This window comes from Thamnophis sirtalis, unplaced genomic scaffold, assembly GCF_051295495.1.
Source record: "Thamnophis sirtalis isolate CommonGarterSnake01/CBP01778 unplaced genomic scaffold, rThaSir2_p1.2 scaffold_7, whole genome shotgun sequence".
Lineage (NCBI taxonomy): Eukaryota > Metazoa > Chordata > Lepidosauria > Squamata > Natricidae > Thamnophis > Thamnophis sirtalis.
In genome coordinates, this window is record NW_028261387.1 from 21,326,606 (window position 1) to 21,343,394 (window position 16,789).

A 16,789-nucleotide genomic window follows, 5' to 3' on the forward strand; every position below is an offset into this window, starting at 1 on the left:
TAAGTGAATGCCACGGTTGTTAAGCAAACTAATGATTTTCTGTGGGCACGATTTTGCTAAAAACTGGAAAAGCTGGTTTTCAACAAACTGTTGTCAAATGTGATCACTTGATTGTGGGGTGCTGCAAACTGCAGAATATGTGGCTCTGTTGCTGACTGCCTGAAGTTCGGTCACGTGACCAGGGGGGGGCGATCATTGGAACTTTGAACCCTGATCATCAATCCCCTTTTTCAGGCTGGCTGTAACTGGTCCTAAACTGAGGACTGCTTGTATTCCCTAAATAAGAACGAATAATATTCATCTTAGAATATATAGTAGAATGTAAATTACAACATATACAATCCCTAAATTAAAATAATTGTTTTATGTAAAGATTCAGTTTTGGTGCTTATTTTGCAATTGTATAGCGGAATATATAGAGGTTCAGCATTATCAGATTTGGAAAATATGGATTAAGTTGGAATTGCTAGTAACCTGGATGCAGGAACAGAGATCTCTACAGATTCGATGCAATACACTCCCATACATAGTTTCTTAAAAGTAATTTACACTGAGTTTGATGAGATTCTTCAAGTAAGTGAATATAATTGGATAATCTTAATGCCATCTTAAGGAAAAATCAAATTATGTCTGGCAGCTCCACTGGCAGTTAACTATATGCAGAAATTGAAGCAACAGCAACAGGGTCAGCTGGACATATCACATTTTATACAAAAGAGGACACTTTATACATTAATATATTTAAAAAAATATTAGGGAGATATATTCCATTTCTTCAGATACTTCCTTTGTGGGCTTATATATACAAGTGGTCCTCAATTTATAACCATTTGTTAGTGTCCGATCTAAGTTACGCTGAGATTCAAATAAGTGACATGATCATTTTTCACACAACCATTGCAGCAACCCCATGGTCAAGTGATCATAATTCAGATGCTTGGTAACTGACGTGTATTTAAGACAGTTGCAGTAACCTGGGGTCATGCGATTGCCTTTTGTGACCTTCTGACATGGAAAGTCAATGGGGAAGCCAGATTCACTTAACAACCATGTTGCTAACTTAACAACTGCAGTGATTCATTTAACCATTATGGCAAGTAAGGTCATAAAATGGGACAAAACTCACTTAACAACTAGCAACAGAAATTTTGGGCTCAACTGTGGTCATACGTCGAAGATTACCATACATTGTGTAGTCAATTTATGGCAATCTATGAAGGAGTTTAGTAATGGTGATACATCTTCTGCAGCAGAGTTCTCCAACCTTTCCGGATTTGTAGACCATCTGGGGGTCAGGAGAGGGGATGGTTCCATGTAAGCAGCAGGTAAGTACATATGTGTACACAGCTTCATTTCCACAAGCGGCAGGTATGTGTACTCGCAAATGGACCATGCATGCCTACGCCTGTTTGCTGCCCACGCAAACGGAGCATGCACACCCACCCTTGCCCACTGCTTGCACAAATGGGGATGTATGCTTACGCTCACCTGCCACTTTAATGTCCCGATTTTGAAGAGCAGGAACCCCTGCTCTTCAGCAGATGTAGTTTGCATATAGTACAATAGAACATGAGCTGAGAGTTTTAAGTAGCCCAGTTTTATAAGAATACGTGGAGGATTCAATGCAGAAATATTGAAAAAAGAACTCTAACAATCTTGTTTTTCCTGCCAGTGTTGTACCTCAGCTGTGTAGGTACGTATAGCCTCAGGACAAAAGGAAAACATGTTGACTCACTTAGCTCTTTTCTGACACTGATAGGATGACCCCAAGTACCTCTGGGAAGGTAGTGCCAATGTTCAGGTTTCATAAGCCCAAGGATATGCAGAACACAAAATAGCAGAAAAACTATCTTTCCAGAAACATTCCAATTTACTATTGGACTCCCCACATGGGTAAAGATTTTAAACATGAAACAGCACTGGCAGCATTTGACCTTAACTTGAGAGAGTTCCTATTGTGTATGAATAAGACAGCCCGCTGTTGTATAATGGATTTCACAGAATCCAATATTGAACTAAACAGTGACATTATACTGCACTTCACTTATAACATATGGGGTTACAAGAAACAGCTGCTTGTAACGAGTAAGAACAGTCAAATGTGTCATAGATAAAAATTAATAAAGGACTGCTCTTCTGATCACCACAGGCAAGCTGAATTTAACACTACCACAAATTTAAGAGGGGAAAAAAGAGCACTATTTCATGGGAATAAGGTCCAAAGTTCGTAGTTGCATCGTACCTTTATTAGAAGTGACCAAAAATCTCTGCAAGTTTTCAAGGTTTTAAAAAGAATAGAAAGGAAATACATTCTATGTATTTGAAATATTGATGTGTTCATACTGTGAATCCCTATACATTCATGTGCATGTATAAGTATAACATGTGAGAACTTGAATGTATATTGAAAATTTCCTTTACTCAATTGTTCACCTAATGACTATTATTCAATATACTGCTGCTCTGATATCTTTATTATGCTGAGATCTGTCTGATTCTCATGGAATTTTGAAAACAAATGTAGCCAAATTTGATTATGTGTTGATAATATTAAGGGTAAACAATCAATTGATTGTTTTATACTATCTTCTATCTGAATTTAGGAATTTCATACCTATTATTAATACTATATCAATTTGATATTGCTAATCAATATGTGTGTGTGTGTGTGTGTGTGTGTGTGTGTGTCTGTGCACGTGTGTGTACATACCTACATATATACATAGGTATGTACGTATGTGTGTGTGTGTGTGCGCGCGCACACACACACACACACATATATGTATGTATTTGAATTTTAATCCTGGAAACTTACTGAGTGACTTCAGGTTTCTCTTATAGGATTAACATAATGGCAAAATAACATGCCTTGAATTCTTTGAAGATGAATTATAAATCTAACCAATCAATAAATAATAAAGATCTCAGCAAGTGCCATATTTTTTAAAAAACCACTAGACGGTTAGATTAAACCCTTCCAGATCAGATCAGATTAGCTGGGCAGATACTACAGAATATCTTGTGAGGTCCTACAAGTAACTAGACCCTATGCCATGTAAGGCTTTGTAGGTAAGGACCAACACTTTGAATTGTAGCCAGAAGCAAACTCCCATTTCATGCAGTTTGCAAAACAGAAGGGTTACATGGGCATACCATGGCATTCCCCTCACTGGCCATACCACCATTATTCTGGACCAGTTGAAGATAGAAGTCAAATGCCCTTAATATATCCACATCTGAACATTCTTCTTTCTTTCTCAAGATCAGACTTTGAAGCACTCTTGGTGGAGTAATTTTTAGTTGAAACTCCTAAATATCATACAAAAATGGGTGGCCAAGGATCCTTAGGATTCTTTCCCAAGAGGAAAAAGAAAACGAAACCCTTGACATTGCTTTTCATTCAGCCAGTGTTTAGCTCCATTTGGCAACATTTGGACTTTTTTGTTCTGTCTCAATAGCAATTGGTCCTATTCTTCAGCTTCCTGGATCTGAAAGCCTGGTCTTAAATGGCTGTTATACTGGATAGGTCAAAGTATTGAAGCAATGCGTGTGTGGATTTCAAAGGCTAATTGTAAATAATGAATTATTTTCCTTCACTTAAAGTTGCAATTTTGTCCTCAGTTGCCATGGAGATCTGAAGTTTCAAATGTGAGGCTTTGAGAATGCAACATTTTCATCTTCTAGGGTCCTAGCTTCATTCTACCTTGTTTCTTTTAAAACACATCATCTGTAAAAATGTTCTGATTTCTTTTCTTTAGGAATACATTGACAAACTGGTAGTAAGACTTTAAAAAAACCAGGTATGGTGGGAAGAATGTATCTTCTCTTCTTTCAGTCCTCCTCCATCTCCTGGTATTATAATTATACTGGTTCAGTGCACACACATCAAGCTTTAATATCAAGGGCTTTTGGTGGGGAAAAAAAGAATAACTTACAAATCTGACTCATGCTGTTCCTACCGTTTTTAATGAAGGAGTAGGAGGTATGTAACGTATTCATAACTCAGAGAGAATATGTTAAATTCATACTGGTGATACTATGGAGTAGGAAGAGAAAATAACAATGACTTCCAACCTAACATAGCAGAATCATACTGCAGAAATAAGGAGGAAGAAGAATGGGAAGACCAAAGCTTTGCGGTGGTCTGCGAAAAACTGGAAAAAATATTTTAAGAAAATTTAAAGAACCATCTAAGAAGTGGCAAGTTTGATTAGTTCTTGGATGGGAGACCTTTGCAAAATTCTGCAGTTGCAGACTATACTGAAAAGTTAAAAACAGCTGAATGTCTGTGGAAATTCTCAGTCATCCCAAGGCATAGTTGTCTCAAGGGTGTTTTTTGAAAAGGTAAATGAACTGGGTTACTTTTCCTTGAAGAAGAAAGAATTCACTCTTCTGAAGACAGCAAAGTCCACATTCTGGATAGAAAGGACCATGAAGGACAGGAAAAAGAGGCCATTTATGTTAACACTGAGCAGTCCTCTCTCAGCAGAGGGGGAAGGATAAGGCATCACCTAACCTTCTGTCTACAATTTAGTCCTTTCAGTAGTTCCAAAAAGATTCCACCCCTATTTGCACTCTGATTCAGGTGACCCTGAGGACACAGATAAACCTACACATGGCCTCAAGAACTCTCAGAAGAGTGCCAAGACTGCAAATAAATATGATCCTTACACACACATACAGCCATCCTGTCAAAACTATTGTATTTTTCAGAGTATAAGATGCACCAGAGTATAAGACACACCAAGATTTTGAAGAGGCAAATTAAAAAAACAAAGTTTTTGCACTCTGCAGACCTCCCAAAATTGGCCCGTTTTTCGTGAAAACGGGCCCATTTTTCAGGAAAATGGGCCAATTTTTCATCAAAAAAGGGCATGCATAGCCTTTAGGAGGCTTATTGGGTGCTCCTGGGAGCTGGGGGGCAAAAAACGGCCCATTTTCCACTCATTTTTGCCCTCTCCAGCCCCCACGAGCACCCAATAAGCCTCCTAAAGGCTATGCATGGCCATTTTTGCAAAGGGGGCAGGGTTTCAGGAGGCCAAAAATGTTGTATTCAGTATATAAGATGCACCCAGATTTTCAAAAGGGTGTGTCTTATACTCTGAAAAATATGATAATCCTTCCATAGCCCCCCTCCCCCCTTTCCTGCCAGAATTGATGGATAAAAAGCAAATGTCTTCTTCGTCCTCAAGGGGGGTAAAAAAACAGTCCAGGTGCCTTTTGAAAAAGCATCTTTGAGTTAAAAACATCTAGAAGAAAACAATGAGAATTGTATTATCCCTAAGAAAATTACATGGGGGTCACTTCTACAGGAATCTTTATCTTTACAAGATATGAATCAGCATATTTAACATAAAAAGGGCATTAGCTAATGACTAGCTTTTTAAGTTATGAAATTGTCTACTGAGCAAGTGGTTGAACGGTAGAGGCAGTGGTGGGATTCAAATAATTTAACAACCGGTTCTCTGCCCTAATGATTTCTTCCAACAACCAGTTCACCAAACTGCTCAGAAAGTTAACCACCTGTTCTCCCGAAGTGGTGCGAACTGGTTGAAACCCCTTACTGGGTAGAGGTTTGGGGGTATATTTTTTTTTTACTCAATGCTTTTTCAACAAGCATGGCTTCAAGGAGCAGAAACTGAAGGCTGCATCCCCATTCCAGAGGCAAGTGCATCTGATCGGTGTGTTTTTGCTATGGAAAGAAGTCCAAATTTACATTTTGCTCTTTATTTCTGCAAAAAATATCTGTACCACAGTAGCAGAATGGTAATCCTAAAGGTCATCCCTACCATCTTCCTTGTTAAAGATTGCTGCCAATTCTCCACTAATCCTTTTGTGTCCAGAACTACCTCTCAAGAAACTTATTTGTGATCACTTTTGTCTTGTCCTTCAAAACTTCTCTGAAAAGCCAACTTTTCTAACTTTTGGTTAAACCATTTTTAATGCACCCTCCCAAGGGAAACAATTAAAGCTCTCTTTCCTCCATTTTCCCCTCTTCAACCCAAATTAAATCCTACATCAGTTGAGCCACTCCTAGCATCTGACAAAATCAGCTGCAATACACCAAAAGGTTATGCCTTTTAATAAAATACATCAGTCTGAAAAGGTGCTACCAGACTCCTCCTGGCTTGTGGCTCCTCCAGAGAAGAGATTATAGCATTGCTCAGGGATACAGCTTATGTTTTCTTTACAGAGGATTCCTGGTCAATCCAGTTTAAAAGGATCTTAAATTTAGGATGTAAACTTAGTCTAAGAACCAACCAAAATAGATAACACTGGGCTGGTGGATCAATGATCTAATCTGATATTGTATTTGGGCTATCGTATCTGGGATCAGTTAAAAAAAATTGTATCCCTTTCAATTTTTCAGCCCAGATCTAGTAGCCCTAAATACCTTCTAAATAAATTATTTACTGAATTAAGTCTGTATTTTTTAAAATTTATTTATAAATCAATCAATCTAATGTGCATGTCTGCCCATCCCATGGAATGTGACTTTGACCACCATACAACAATCATATAAAACAACAGACATATAAAACAGTTGTAAAAATATAAGAATCAATATAAAAGGTTAAATATTATAAAAAGCAAAATAGACTTGGCTGTATTTGTCTTGATTATCATTTTCTTATCTTCGACTAATACTTTATCTATCATTGATGAAATTCTGATTGTAATTTAGAATTTTGAACACCTGCTTTGTTTCCTTGTCTTCTATAGTCTATTATTATTGGATAAAAATAAGTCAATAAAGCAGAATAATTCAAACCCAAATATTTAATACCTCAAGGAATTTTGCAGAGGTCAGGAGGTTTGGTGATGATGATATAGTTGTCCTGGTTTTCACTCATATTTGGTGATGGTGATATGGTTATCCAGGGTCTCACCAAAGACACAGTCCATGGATTGCCATTGGCTGAGTTCTTTTGATTTAGAGCTACCATATCTCACTTGCCAAAATCCAGAAAAGCACTAGATGGCAGCAAAGAGGAACTGATAAATCTAACTTTGCTGCATATTATGCTTCTGGGTTCTAGTCTGGTCTAACCTTTTTTTCCCCTGTTATCTTGTGGTTCAGTTTCCAGAGAAAACAAATCAGATAGAACTTAATGCAATAACGCCATCAGCAGAAAGTCAAAAAAGAATAGAAGGTGGTCAAGAAGGTGGAAAGAAAAGGACTACAGGAAAGAAGTAGATGGCCAGGACCATTAGTGAACAGAAATACTGCACATATAGGTTTAAGTAATCAGATACATTACAAATTGGAGATCTCCAAAGGACAACATCGAGGTTATATTTCTAATAACTTACCATCTGCTTTGGTTCCTTCCTCCATCAAAAGCTTTGCAACATTGAGAAATCCTTTGGCAGAAGCTAAGTGAAGAGGTCTATCTCCAACTTCTCCACTCACATTCACATCAGCACCACATTTCAATAAGAGTCGAGTTACCTGATAAGATTTTATTAGTCAGCATGAAAATTTTAAGCTACATTTCAAGCTACATTTACATGTTCTACTAAATCAAAGGAAATATATATTATGACAAGCCCTCCTATTAGGGGTCATTCTATTAACTATTATGATGAGAATCAAGATTGGTAGTTTTGAGTTATAAGGAAATTGCATAGTGACAGACTTTTAGGTGGAGTTCCCATTCCTTTTTTTTAAAAAAATGACAGTTAGTAAGAGCAGTCAACAGCTTATTAGTTTACTTACTGATAGAAATAGCAAATAAAATAAACTGCCGAGAACTTAGCTGTAGTTTGCATTCCAAAGCCAAAATCTTATCATGAAAGCACCATATGCATTTTAGCATAATTTCACCAACTGTGACTATTTGTTCCAAAGCAACTTATACCAAAACAAAGTAAATCAACCTCAAAGTCCTACACATAATGATTTTTCTACTGTAACTGTATCAGTTGAATTATAGAAATCTCAAAGAGAAGCATTCCAGAAAAGCAAATATTGCATATACCATTACTGTAACTGACTATATGATTAGGTTCTTTGTTGGTTCCCCTTTTCAAATTACTTCTGGAAGTGGTTCTGTTTTGTTTTGTTTTTTATCTAGGTAGAGAAATATACAGTGCCTAAAGAACATGCTTGTTTGAATAGGCAAACAAGGTTTGGGGATATACTGAGTACCACATTCTTCTTCTAGCTTAAACACACATCATAAAGAGTGAAACATCATTAGCAGCAAGACCAATTAGCAGTGGCTGTCACTTACTATCTATGCTCTATTGTTAGCACTATGGATTGGGACCCCATAATAATGGAAACAAGAGGCAGGGTTCCCTCCTACTAACTGAGAGCAGCTATTTGTGACAATATTTTAGGAGTTATCTGTGGAATCCTATTTCAGAACTTCAGGGACCCAGGATCTCTTGAACTATTGCAAGAAATGTTAAAACATTGATTATTTCAAACAAAACTATTTGGAATGCATGTGTGGGAAAAACCCACAGCCACATCATTTTCCCTTGTTTATTAAACATAGTGTACATACAATTTCCCATCTGTGAGCAAGAGTGACAACCTTTGCCATACCTGTTCATGACCATAATATGCTGCAATGTGTAAAGGGGTAAAAAAGACTGCATCTTGAACATTAACATAAGCACCATGTTGTAGAAGTATATCAACAGCCTAGGAGGGAAAGGAGATATTTTAGTTAGAATACCTATATAATTGCATTTTGTGGAATGCTACTTTTTGAATGCTATATTTGTATTAACTGAATATACTGCATTGCACCATAAATACATTTTTTTAGTCAAGAGAAAAGTTTTCACAAATTTCTTCAAACACGTAGAGATCTTTATCTTCTATTCTTCCATTTGAAAAGACCAATATTCCCACAATATTGAGTCTTTAAACTATGTATAACTTGCTTGTTAAAAATGATTTTAGAAAACCAAGGAGTAAATAGAGGATACTGCAATATTTGCTGAAAAGTAACATATCTCTGATACTGAGACATGAATAATATTTTATAACCACCAACTGTCAATGCAATGTATAAAACACTAGTTTTCTATAGGGCCATTAATTTCACATCAAGTTAAATGTTCAGAATATTCATTGGACTGTACATAAAATAGACTATAATATGGGCTTCAGGAACTTTCATCCCTGTATGCCAAGACAAGTGGTTTGAACCTACATCTTTTTGAAACATGCTATAAATAAAAGTACCTATTTATGATCAAACTTGGCATAGTAAAGTATTCAACTGCAGTTAAGTAAGTTTAGTTGAAATAGATTCAGGTTCATAGCAATAGCAGATTGCTTTCAATATTCACAAAATCCTCCCAGTCTGGAATTCCTCTGACATCCAACCAAGGAGGTCCTCGTGATGTCTCCTTCAGTGCTCTTCACAAGCAATCCTTCCCAGCTTGGTACATTGGCAATTTGGAGAGGTACAGTAGGTTCTATTCAGTCTTCTCCCATAGCAAGAATGTAATAAAACAAAATTCAGAAGCAGAACAAAGTGAAGCATGTTGGTTGCCTCTCTTTGTTTCACTCTCGGGGGAGCGTGTGTTGTTTCACCAAGGAGGAGACTGTGCTCATCTCAGAAGAGACTGGGTTGTTTCACCAAGCAACTTTCAAGGTTCCTTTGTCTAAGCCTTTGTTGATGCAAAACATTTCTTCAAACCTTCGTATAGTCCCAACAGCTGATAATGCAGAACTGATCATACGGAGTTTGGAAGCTATTTTATATCCTTCCCAGGAGATGCTTCTGCTGTGACATCAATGAACAAGTATCATCCATCAGAGCTGCACATTCATCTTCACAAGGGTGCCTTCTCATATACTTGAGCTAGAACTATTGAGCTGAAACTTGATACTTTCAGGTTTTCAACTCACCTGGAATCTTCCTTAAATATACTAACACTTTCTACTGCAAACAATCTTACTGTGCTTCTGATAAACTCTTCAGTAATGTCACCAGGACTTGGAGATAATCTATCAAGACTTGCCTTTCCAACAAATTCAGTTCGTTTCATATCACAGTTTTATGCATATACTTTTTAACAATGTTATTCTAAGTTGTGTAGTTCAGCTGAGAAATTACACTACTTCTGAAGCTGATTTTATCTCAGTCATGAAGTGGTAAAAAGAGCCACCTTCTAGACACAGTCTTAAATTAATTATTGGAGGAGGCAGTGGGTTTAGGATGAACTTGTCTGTAATACTTGATTTGTGCATTTCAAAAATATCAGGGTATGCTGTGCCAAGGGATTAAGCAATTTGCTTGTATTTAATAGGATTTGTATGCCTTTCCCCATTACAGGATAATATTGTAAGTTTCATATACAAATGAAGAAATCTTCTTGGAAACTCTGGTTGATATATCCATAAATATGGTAATAATTTAAATGGATGAGGCAAAAGAGCATGGGTATTTGCAAATCTTTCTTAGTGAAACAACTTGAAGTGGACTTCCCCAGATCAAAATTCCTTTCAATAATTACTGAACAAACATAGCAATACAGTCAAACACAAACCATAATATATAGGCAAAACAAGATAAGCATGCAGTTGAAAATATAATAAAGATATCTGGAGTGCAATTAAGATATCAGGATTCAAAAGATACAGTTCAGACATTTTTCTTTGCAAAACAGAAAAAGAGCTTCCATTGGCTGGATGAATTAAGCAGAATATATTTGTTAAGTAATGAATATAGCCCATTTTGAGTGTTAACTTGCCTCTGTTTTGGAATAAAATGATAATGTTTATACACAAGAACATGGTTGCAAAATTAACTAACAAATTGAAAAATCAGATTCCTAAAGACTCTGGGCCACCCATATATTCATAATGACAGATCATGGGGTTCTCCCCTGCCAGGAAAGTATTTTCAGAATATCTGAAAGATAAATGTAGAGTTTAAAATCCTTCCAATATTGTTTTTGTCCCATAAATGTAGTGTAGATGAGTGGTTATACCAATATAATAAATAAAATATAAATTAATATTCTGCAGGAATAAATAGTATTCCTGTAATTCTTATGCTGTCACTTTCTTAACCTGTCCTACACTGGAAGGCTGACAAAGACAGTGGCATGGCCAACGCATATTATTTTTATTTACAAAATTGTCTAAATTAAAGTGACCAGATTTTAAAATTGGTAAAGTGGGACACCATTGACTGTGTGTGTGTGTGTTCTTGATTAAAAATTTTGCCGCCCGCTGTGGCTGAGGTGAAGCTGCCTAAGCTCCCACTGGCGCCCCTGCCCGTGGCAGCGGCGATGCCGCCTCCCCCTCCGCTCGGAGCACCTGAACTGGGCACCGCGTTACCCCTGCCGCCACCTCCTCCTCCTCCGCCGTACTTTTGAGAAGCCATGGGGCCTTTTTTTTCCTGCTCCCACCCCCTCCGCCACTTTCCTACTGATTCCCACGGCCTCATGGCTCCTCAAAAGCATTGCGGAGGAGGAGGGGCAGGGGTAATGCGGTGCCCAGCTCAGGTGCTCAGAGCAGAGGGGGAGGCGCCGCTGCCACGGATGGGGGCGCCAGCGGGAGCTTGGCGGCTTCACCTCAGCCACAGCGCTGGGTGGCAAAAGTTTTAATCAAGAACAACCCCCCCCCCCCAATTCCATTCCCAGGCAGAAGAAAGAGACTCCAGGGAGGAGAGCTTGGCCAGTCATTGGAAGGCATTTGAGAAGGAGAAAAGCAGGCAAGGAAACTTCTCAGGAAGTTCCAGAAGCAGCTGCTTCTCCTCTGGGCTGGAGGGAGGGGGGGAGAAGGAAGGAAGGAATAGTAGGGAGATAGTGAAGAAAAGAAAGAAGGAAAGAAGAAAGGGAGGGAGGGCAAGGAAAGGAATGGAAAAGAAAAGAAAGTAAGGTAGAGAAGGAAAGAAAGCAGGAAAGAAGTAAGGGAGGGAAAGGGGAGGGAGGAGAAGGAAGGAAGGAAAGAAGGAAGATAAGGTAGGGGAGGAAAGAAGGAGGGAAGGAGGGAAGGAGGAGAAATGGAGAAGAAGGAAGGAAGGAAGGAAGGAAAGAAGGAAGGGAATGTAGATAGGGAAGGAAAGGAGGGAAGGATCAAGAAAGGGAGAAGGAAGGAAGGAAGGGAAAGTAGATAGGGAAGGAAAGAAGTAGGGAAGCAGGAAGGGGAGGAGGGAGGAGAAGGAAGGAAGAAAGGAAGGAGAGAAGGAGGGAAGGAGGAAGGGAGGGAGAAAGGGAGGAGAAGGAGGGAAGAGAGGAAGGAAAGAAGGAACAGAAGGAAAGAGGGGAGGGAGGTGAAAGGGAGGAAGGGGAAAGGGAGGAAGGGAAGAGAAGGGAGGGAGGGAGGAAGAACCCGGCTTTCCCGAGAACGGTCTGCTCCAGGCCGGGGAGGGCAAACCAAGAAGTTTAGATGGGACTTCGCTGGCGGTTGCAAAGCAGCCTTCCCCCGATTGCCTTCCCCCAACATCCCCCAACCCTTTCAAAAGCCACCCCCATTGCCGGCCTCTCCCAACCGGATCCCCGCCTGTCTCCCCTCACCGGGGTGTTGAGGTCCAGGATGACCTTGCCATCTACCTCGCCCTTCTCGTGCATGATGACCAGGTGGAAGATCTGCTGGGCCACTGGCTCCAGGATGCTCTTGATGGTGCAGGTGTGGAAGACCGGCATGACTGCAGGGAGAGCGGCGTCCAAGAGAAGCGGGCAAAAAAAACTTCCGACGGCTGAGCCGCTTGGCCTGGGACTGAGCACTGGGGGCTTTGGGGAAGCCCTTCAGACTTCGGGGAATGAAGCCGCAGCCGAGGGCGCTCGGGAGCCACAACCGAGCCGGGACTTCCCCCTCAAAAAAGAAACCTCGCTTCGCCCAGCTCAGCCCTCCGCTCCATAGACCTGACCCCATGTCACTAATCCCCAGTTCTAGCCGCCTGCAAAGGACCTCCCCAGCTTCCGGAGCCTGTGACAGTAGAAATCACTGTGCGGCAGTTGCAAACTGCCGCATGGTGTTTTCTTGCCATGTGCGCTGCCAACCAAAAAATTGGGACTTTTTAAAAACACTGCAGGATGTGGGACAAATTGTTCAAAAGCGGGGCCGTCCTGCCAAAAGCGGGACATCTGGTCATCTTAGTCTAAATACATGAAAGCATACACTAACCAAAGTTATTGGTTCCACCACAAAACCGCGGTAGACTAAAGCGCGCTCGACGAAAGCGCATACCTGACGTCATCACAGTGCGACGAAAACATCACGCTGTGAGCGGTAAAGTTAAAATTAACGTGAAAACCTTACCCTAACCCCCCCAAACCTAACCCTAAACCTAACCCTAAACCTAACCCTTAACCTAACCCTAAACCTAACCCTAAACCTAACCCTTAACCTAACACTAAACCTAACGCTAACCCTTAACCTAACCCTAAACCTAACCCTAACGCTTAACATAACCCTAAACCTAACCCTAACCCTTAACCTAACCCTAACCCTAACCCTAACCCTAACCCTAACCCTAACCCTAACCCTAACCCTAACCCTAACCCTAACCCTAACCCTAACCCTAACCCTAACCCTAACCCTAACCCTTACCTTTACGTGAATCAGCTTGCTTTAAAAGCGCTTTTTAAAGCGCCCTTTTTTCTCCGCGGTCGTATTTGTCGCGCTGCTGATGACGTCAGGTACGCGCTTTAATCGGGCGCGCTTTAGTGGACCGCGGTTTTGTCGTGCCACGAAGTTATTAACAGTCTTCTATTTATTTATTTAGACTGGTACTTAAGCATAAAGACTGTGACTTGGCAAAGCCTCTTTTTTCCCTCTCTTTTTTCCTTTTTCCTTTCAGTTGGTGTTGACTCTCAGTGGCTGCCTAGACATGTTCTTGCAGTTTTCTAGGCAAGATTTCAGAAATGTGTTTGCCATTGCTGGCTTCCTAAATCTGAGGTAAAGTGACTGGCTTTGTGCCTAACGTAGTACTATTTTACAATCTTCCAGCTTCAGGCTTGGGATCTTAATCACCAAACTGGCTTTTAAAAGTATTTTGGGGGTGGGTGGGGGGGGTGATTAAATAAATATCAGCTTGATCTAACCAAAGTTAGAAATTTAACTTGACTTTCACTTGCCTCACTGCAATTAGTGTCTCCAGCATATTAATACTCTCATTTCTATTTATTTATTTAGATAGGTCCTTAAGCACAGTTTAAGTAAAGTTAAAGCAAAGTAATGGCTCCGAAAGAAAAGGTCATACATAATAGGACTATCACATTAATTAGAAACTAGCTCAAAAACTAGCTTATGTTTCAGTTTCTCTTCACCTAACCAATTTATTTTTTATTAGCAACATAACCTTTGGCCCTTTTCTCATTCCTGCTTTGTTAAATGACTCCACAGAAAATTATATCCAAAGTCTTTGAGCCAAATTAAGTCCAGTTCTATAAGAGAGCATCAGTTAAAGTTTATTTAAGTGTTAGAGAGTCTTGTCCACAAATGCTAATATGTTAGATAAACTACGCTTTTTCTTTCTTGCACAAGGGTAACAGAAAGATTTCTAACACAATCTGATCAATTATTATTGCCTTTTTGGAAGCAAAATTAAAAAGAGAAAGATAACAATTAAGGCCCCTTGGTTCTAAAACTGCTATATGTCTCTGTGTTGCAACCTTCAAAAATATGACATTTTTTCTGAATATCATCATCATTTTCTTTTAATTAAGCCATCCAAACCAAAACAAGATGAATTTTGAATACTGCCCCAATTACTTCCAATTTAATATACCTTAATACAATCATGTCCTCTAGGTACAATTTATTCACAACTCTAAGCTGCTTTGTAACTGGCTAACTAGCAGATAGAAGATATATAAAAAAATATATAATTTTGAAATTCTAATAAACGATTGCATATATATTTTTCTTAAGTGTACTAAGTCCCAGATATAGGGCTACAAATACACATGGTTACAAGTGCTGTTAATAAATACAATTAGATAATGGGTATATTCAATATTAAAATATGTAAACATTTTAAATATTCCAAAATATAATGTTTTCCCAATTTATGTTGGCATCTGAATGAGTTTGCTAATATAATTAATCCTCAGAATGTCTAATTACAGTTTGCTTAATGGAGAAAATATCACTATATATCTAATGTATCTTTCATCTCTCTTAATTTCCATAACATTTCTGTCATATACAACAACAGTTTATTAGGTCTAATAGTCTTTTTAATTTTGCTTGTTAGTGCATTGCTGAACTATGGGTTCATTCACAATAGTAATTTGTGTATAATGCAATCTCTGTATCTTGTTTTCATGCTGGTGTTCCAGTTATACCAACCAGAGCATTCAATTTAACTTAAGCTCAGTTGGGCACCTGATGTTAGACAATGCTCTAAATTTTGAAACTAAAATGAACACCAGAATCCAACGGAAAGCATTTGGAAAATGCAGACAAAAGGGAAGATAACAATATTATCTTGTGGTGCGTTTATAAACTGCCAAGGCAGCCAGACAATCTGGATAATGACCTCCTAGATCTGATTATAACATTTTTCAGGAAAGAGACATGTTTATAATGAGATACTTTAACTTCCCAGACATCCGTTGGAAAAATAACTTGACTAAATAGGAGAAGTTCCAAATATTTCTCAGTGATCTTCCTGTCTTTTTCATATTCCAGTAAACCAAAGAAGACAGAAGGGGATTGACTTTCCTAGATCTGATCTCTGACAATATATCCATACATACTGTACATACCAGTGGTGGGTTTCAATTTTTTTTTACTACCGGTTCTATGGGCGTGGATTATTTTGTGGGAGTGGCTTGTGGCCATGTGACCGGATGAGAGCCGCTTGGCGGTCATGTGACTGGGTGGGCATGGCCAATTTAGCCAATTTAGCAGTCTATTAAACAATACACAGCAGCTCCCTTTTCTATTCTTTTAAATACTGCATGCAGTTTTTGCTCTAGTTTTTTTTTTACTAGGGGCGAGAGGATGGCAATGCCTGGGGATTTCTGGGAATTTCTCCTCTGTGTTAGAGGCACTAAAATAACCAAGATGATATAAGATCTCCTGCTGGAGATCTTAGAGTAGATGACCCCTGAGGTCCATTCTAGCCCTGGATTGCTATGCTGTTTCAAAGGATCCTCTGAAGCTGCATCTAGTGCCAGGTTTGTGGTCCTTCCTTCCTCTCCTTTTTCTCTCTCTCTCTCTCCCTCCCTCTATCCATCCATCCATATCTCATTCACGTTCCCTTCCCTTTTTCTCCCTCCCTCTTTCTCTCCCCTTCCTTCCTTCCTTCCTTCCTTCCTTCCTTCCTTCCTTCCTTCCTTTCCCCCTGTGAAGAACCCCAGGTGATTTTTAATAGGAGGAAGAAAAGCCAGACATTTTGAAACTGAGAACATGCCCATTGATCATCTGGCATTCTTAGAGCTCCACTATTGCTTAGCTTAGCCTGAGCAAGGATAGCTAGCCGCACTTTCAATAAGCTCTCAACTCCATGCCAGAGGTATTCAAACTTGGGAACTTTAAGACTTGTGAATTTCAACCACCAAAATTCTCCAGCCAGCAGAGCTGAATTCTGGGAATTGACAGTTTAAAGACCTCTCTGCTCCATGCACTTGGGGATCTACAAACGGTGGGGATTTCTTTCTTTCTTTCTCTCTTGAAGCCCTACCCCCTGCTTTTGCTCCCAGGGGGCTGCAGGGAAACTTGCTAGCCCCTTCCATGCTCTATTTTGGGCCTAGCAGGCCTCCCTGAAGCCTGCTGGGAGCCAAAATGGGTGCAGGCCCCCCGCCCCCACACTCTAAAGCCTGCTGGGAGCCAAAATGGGCACGGCCCCTGCCCCTCCCC

The 16,789-nt window shown here is 39.6% G+C and overlaps 1 protein-coding gene across 3 annotated transcripts in view; it reads right to left on the reverse strand.

Moving 5' to 3' along the window:
- Positions 1-16,789, reverse strand: part of LOC106540234 (serine/threonine-protein kinase TNNI3K) — a 236,331-nt gene that overhangs the window by 157,224 nt on the left and 62,318 nt on the right. For all 3 annotated transcript variants that reach the window (XM_087719469.1, XM_087719466.1, XM_087719467.1), the window contains 2 exons: positions 8,558-8,656; positions 7,315-7,453 (listed from right to left, as the gene is read on the reverse strand). In XM_087719469.1, coding sequence (XP_087575595.1) covers positions 7,315-7,453; positions 8,558-8,656 — 238 coding nt within the window. The remainder of the gene's footprint in view (positions 1-7,314; positions 7,454-8,557; positions 8,657-16,789) is intronic.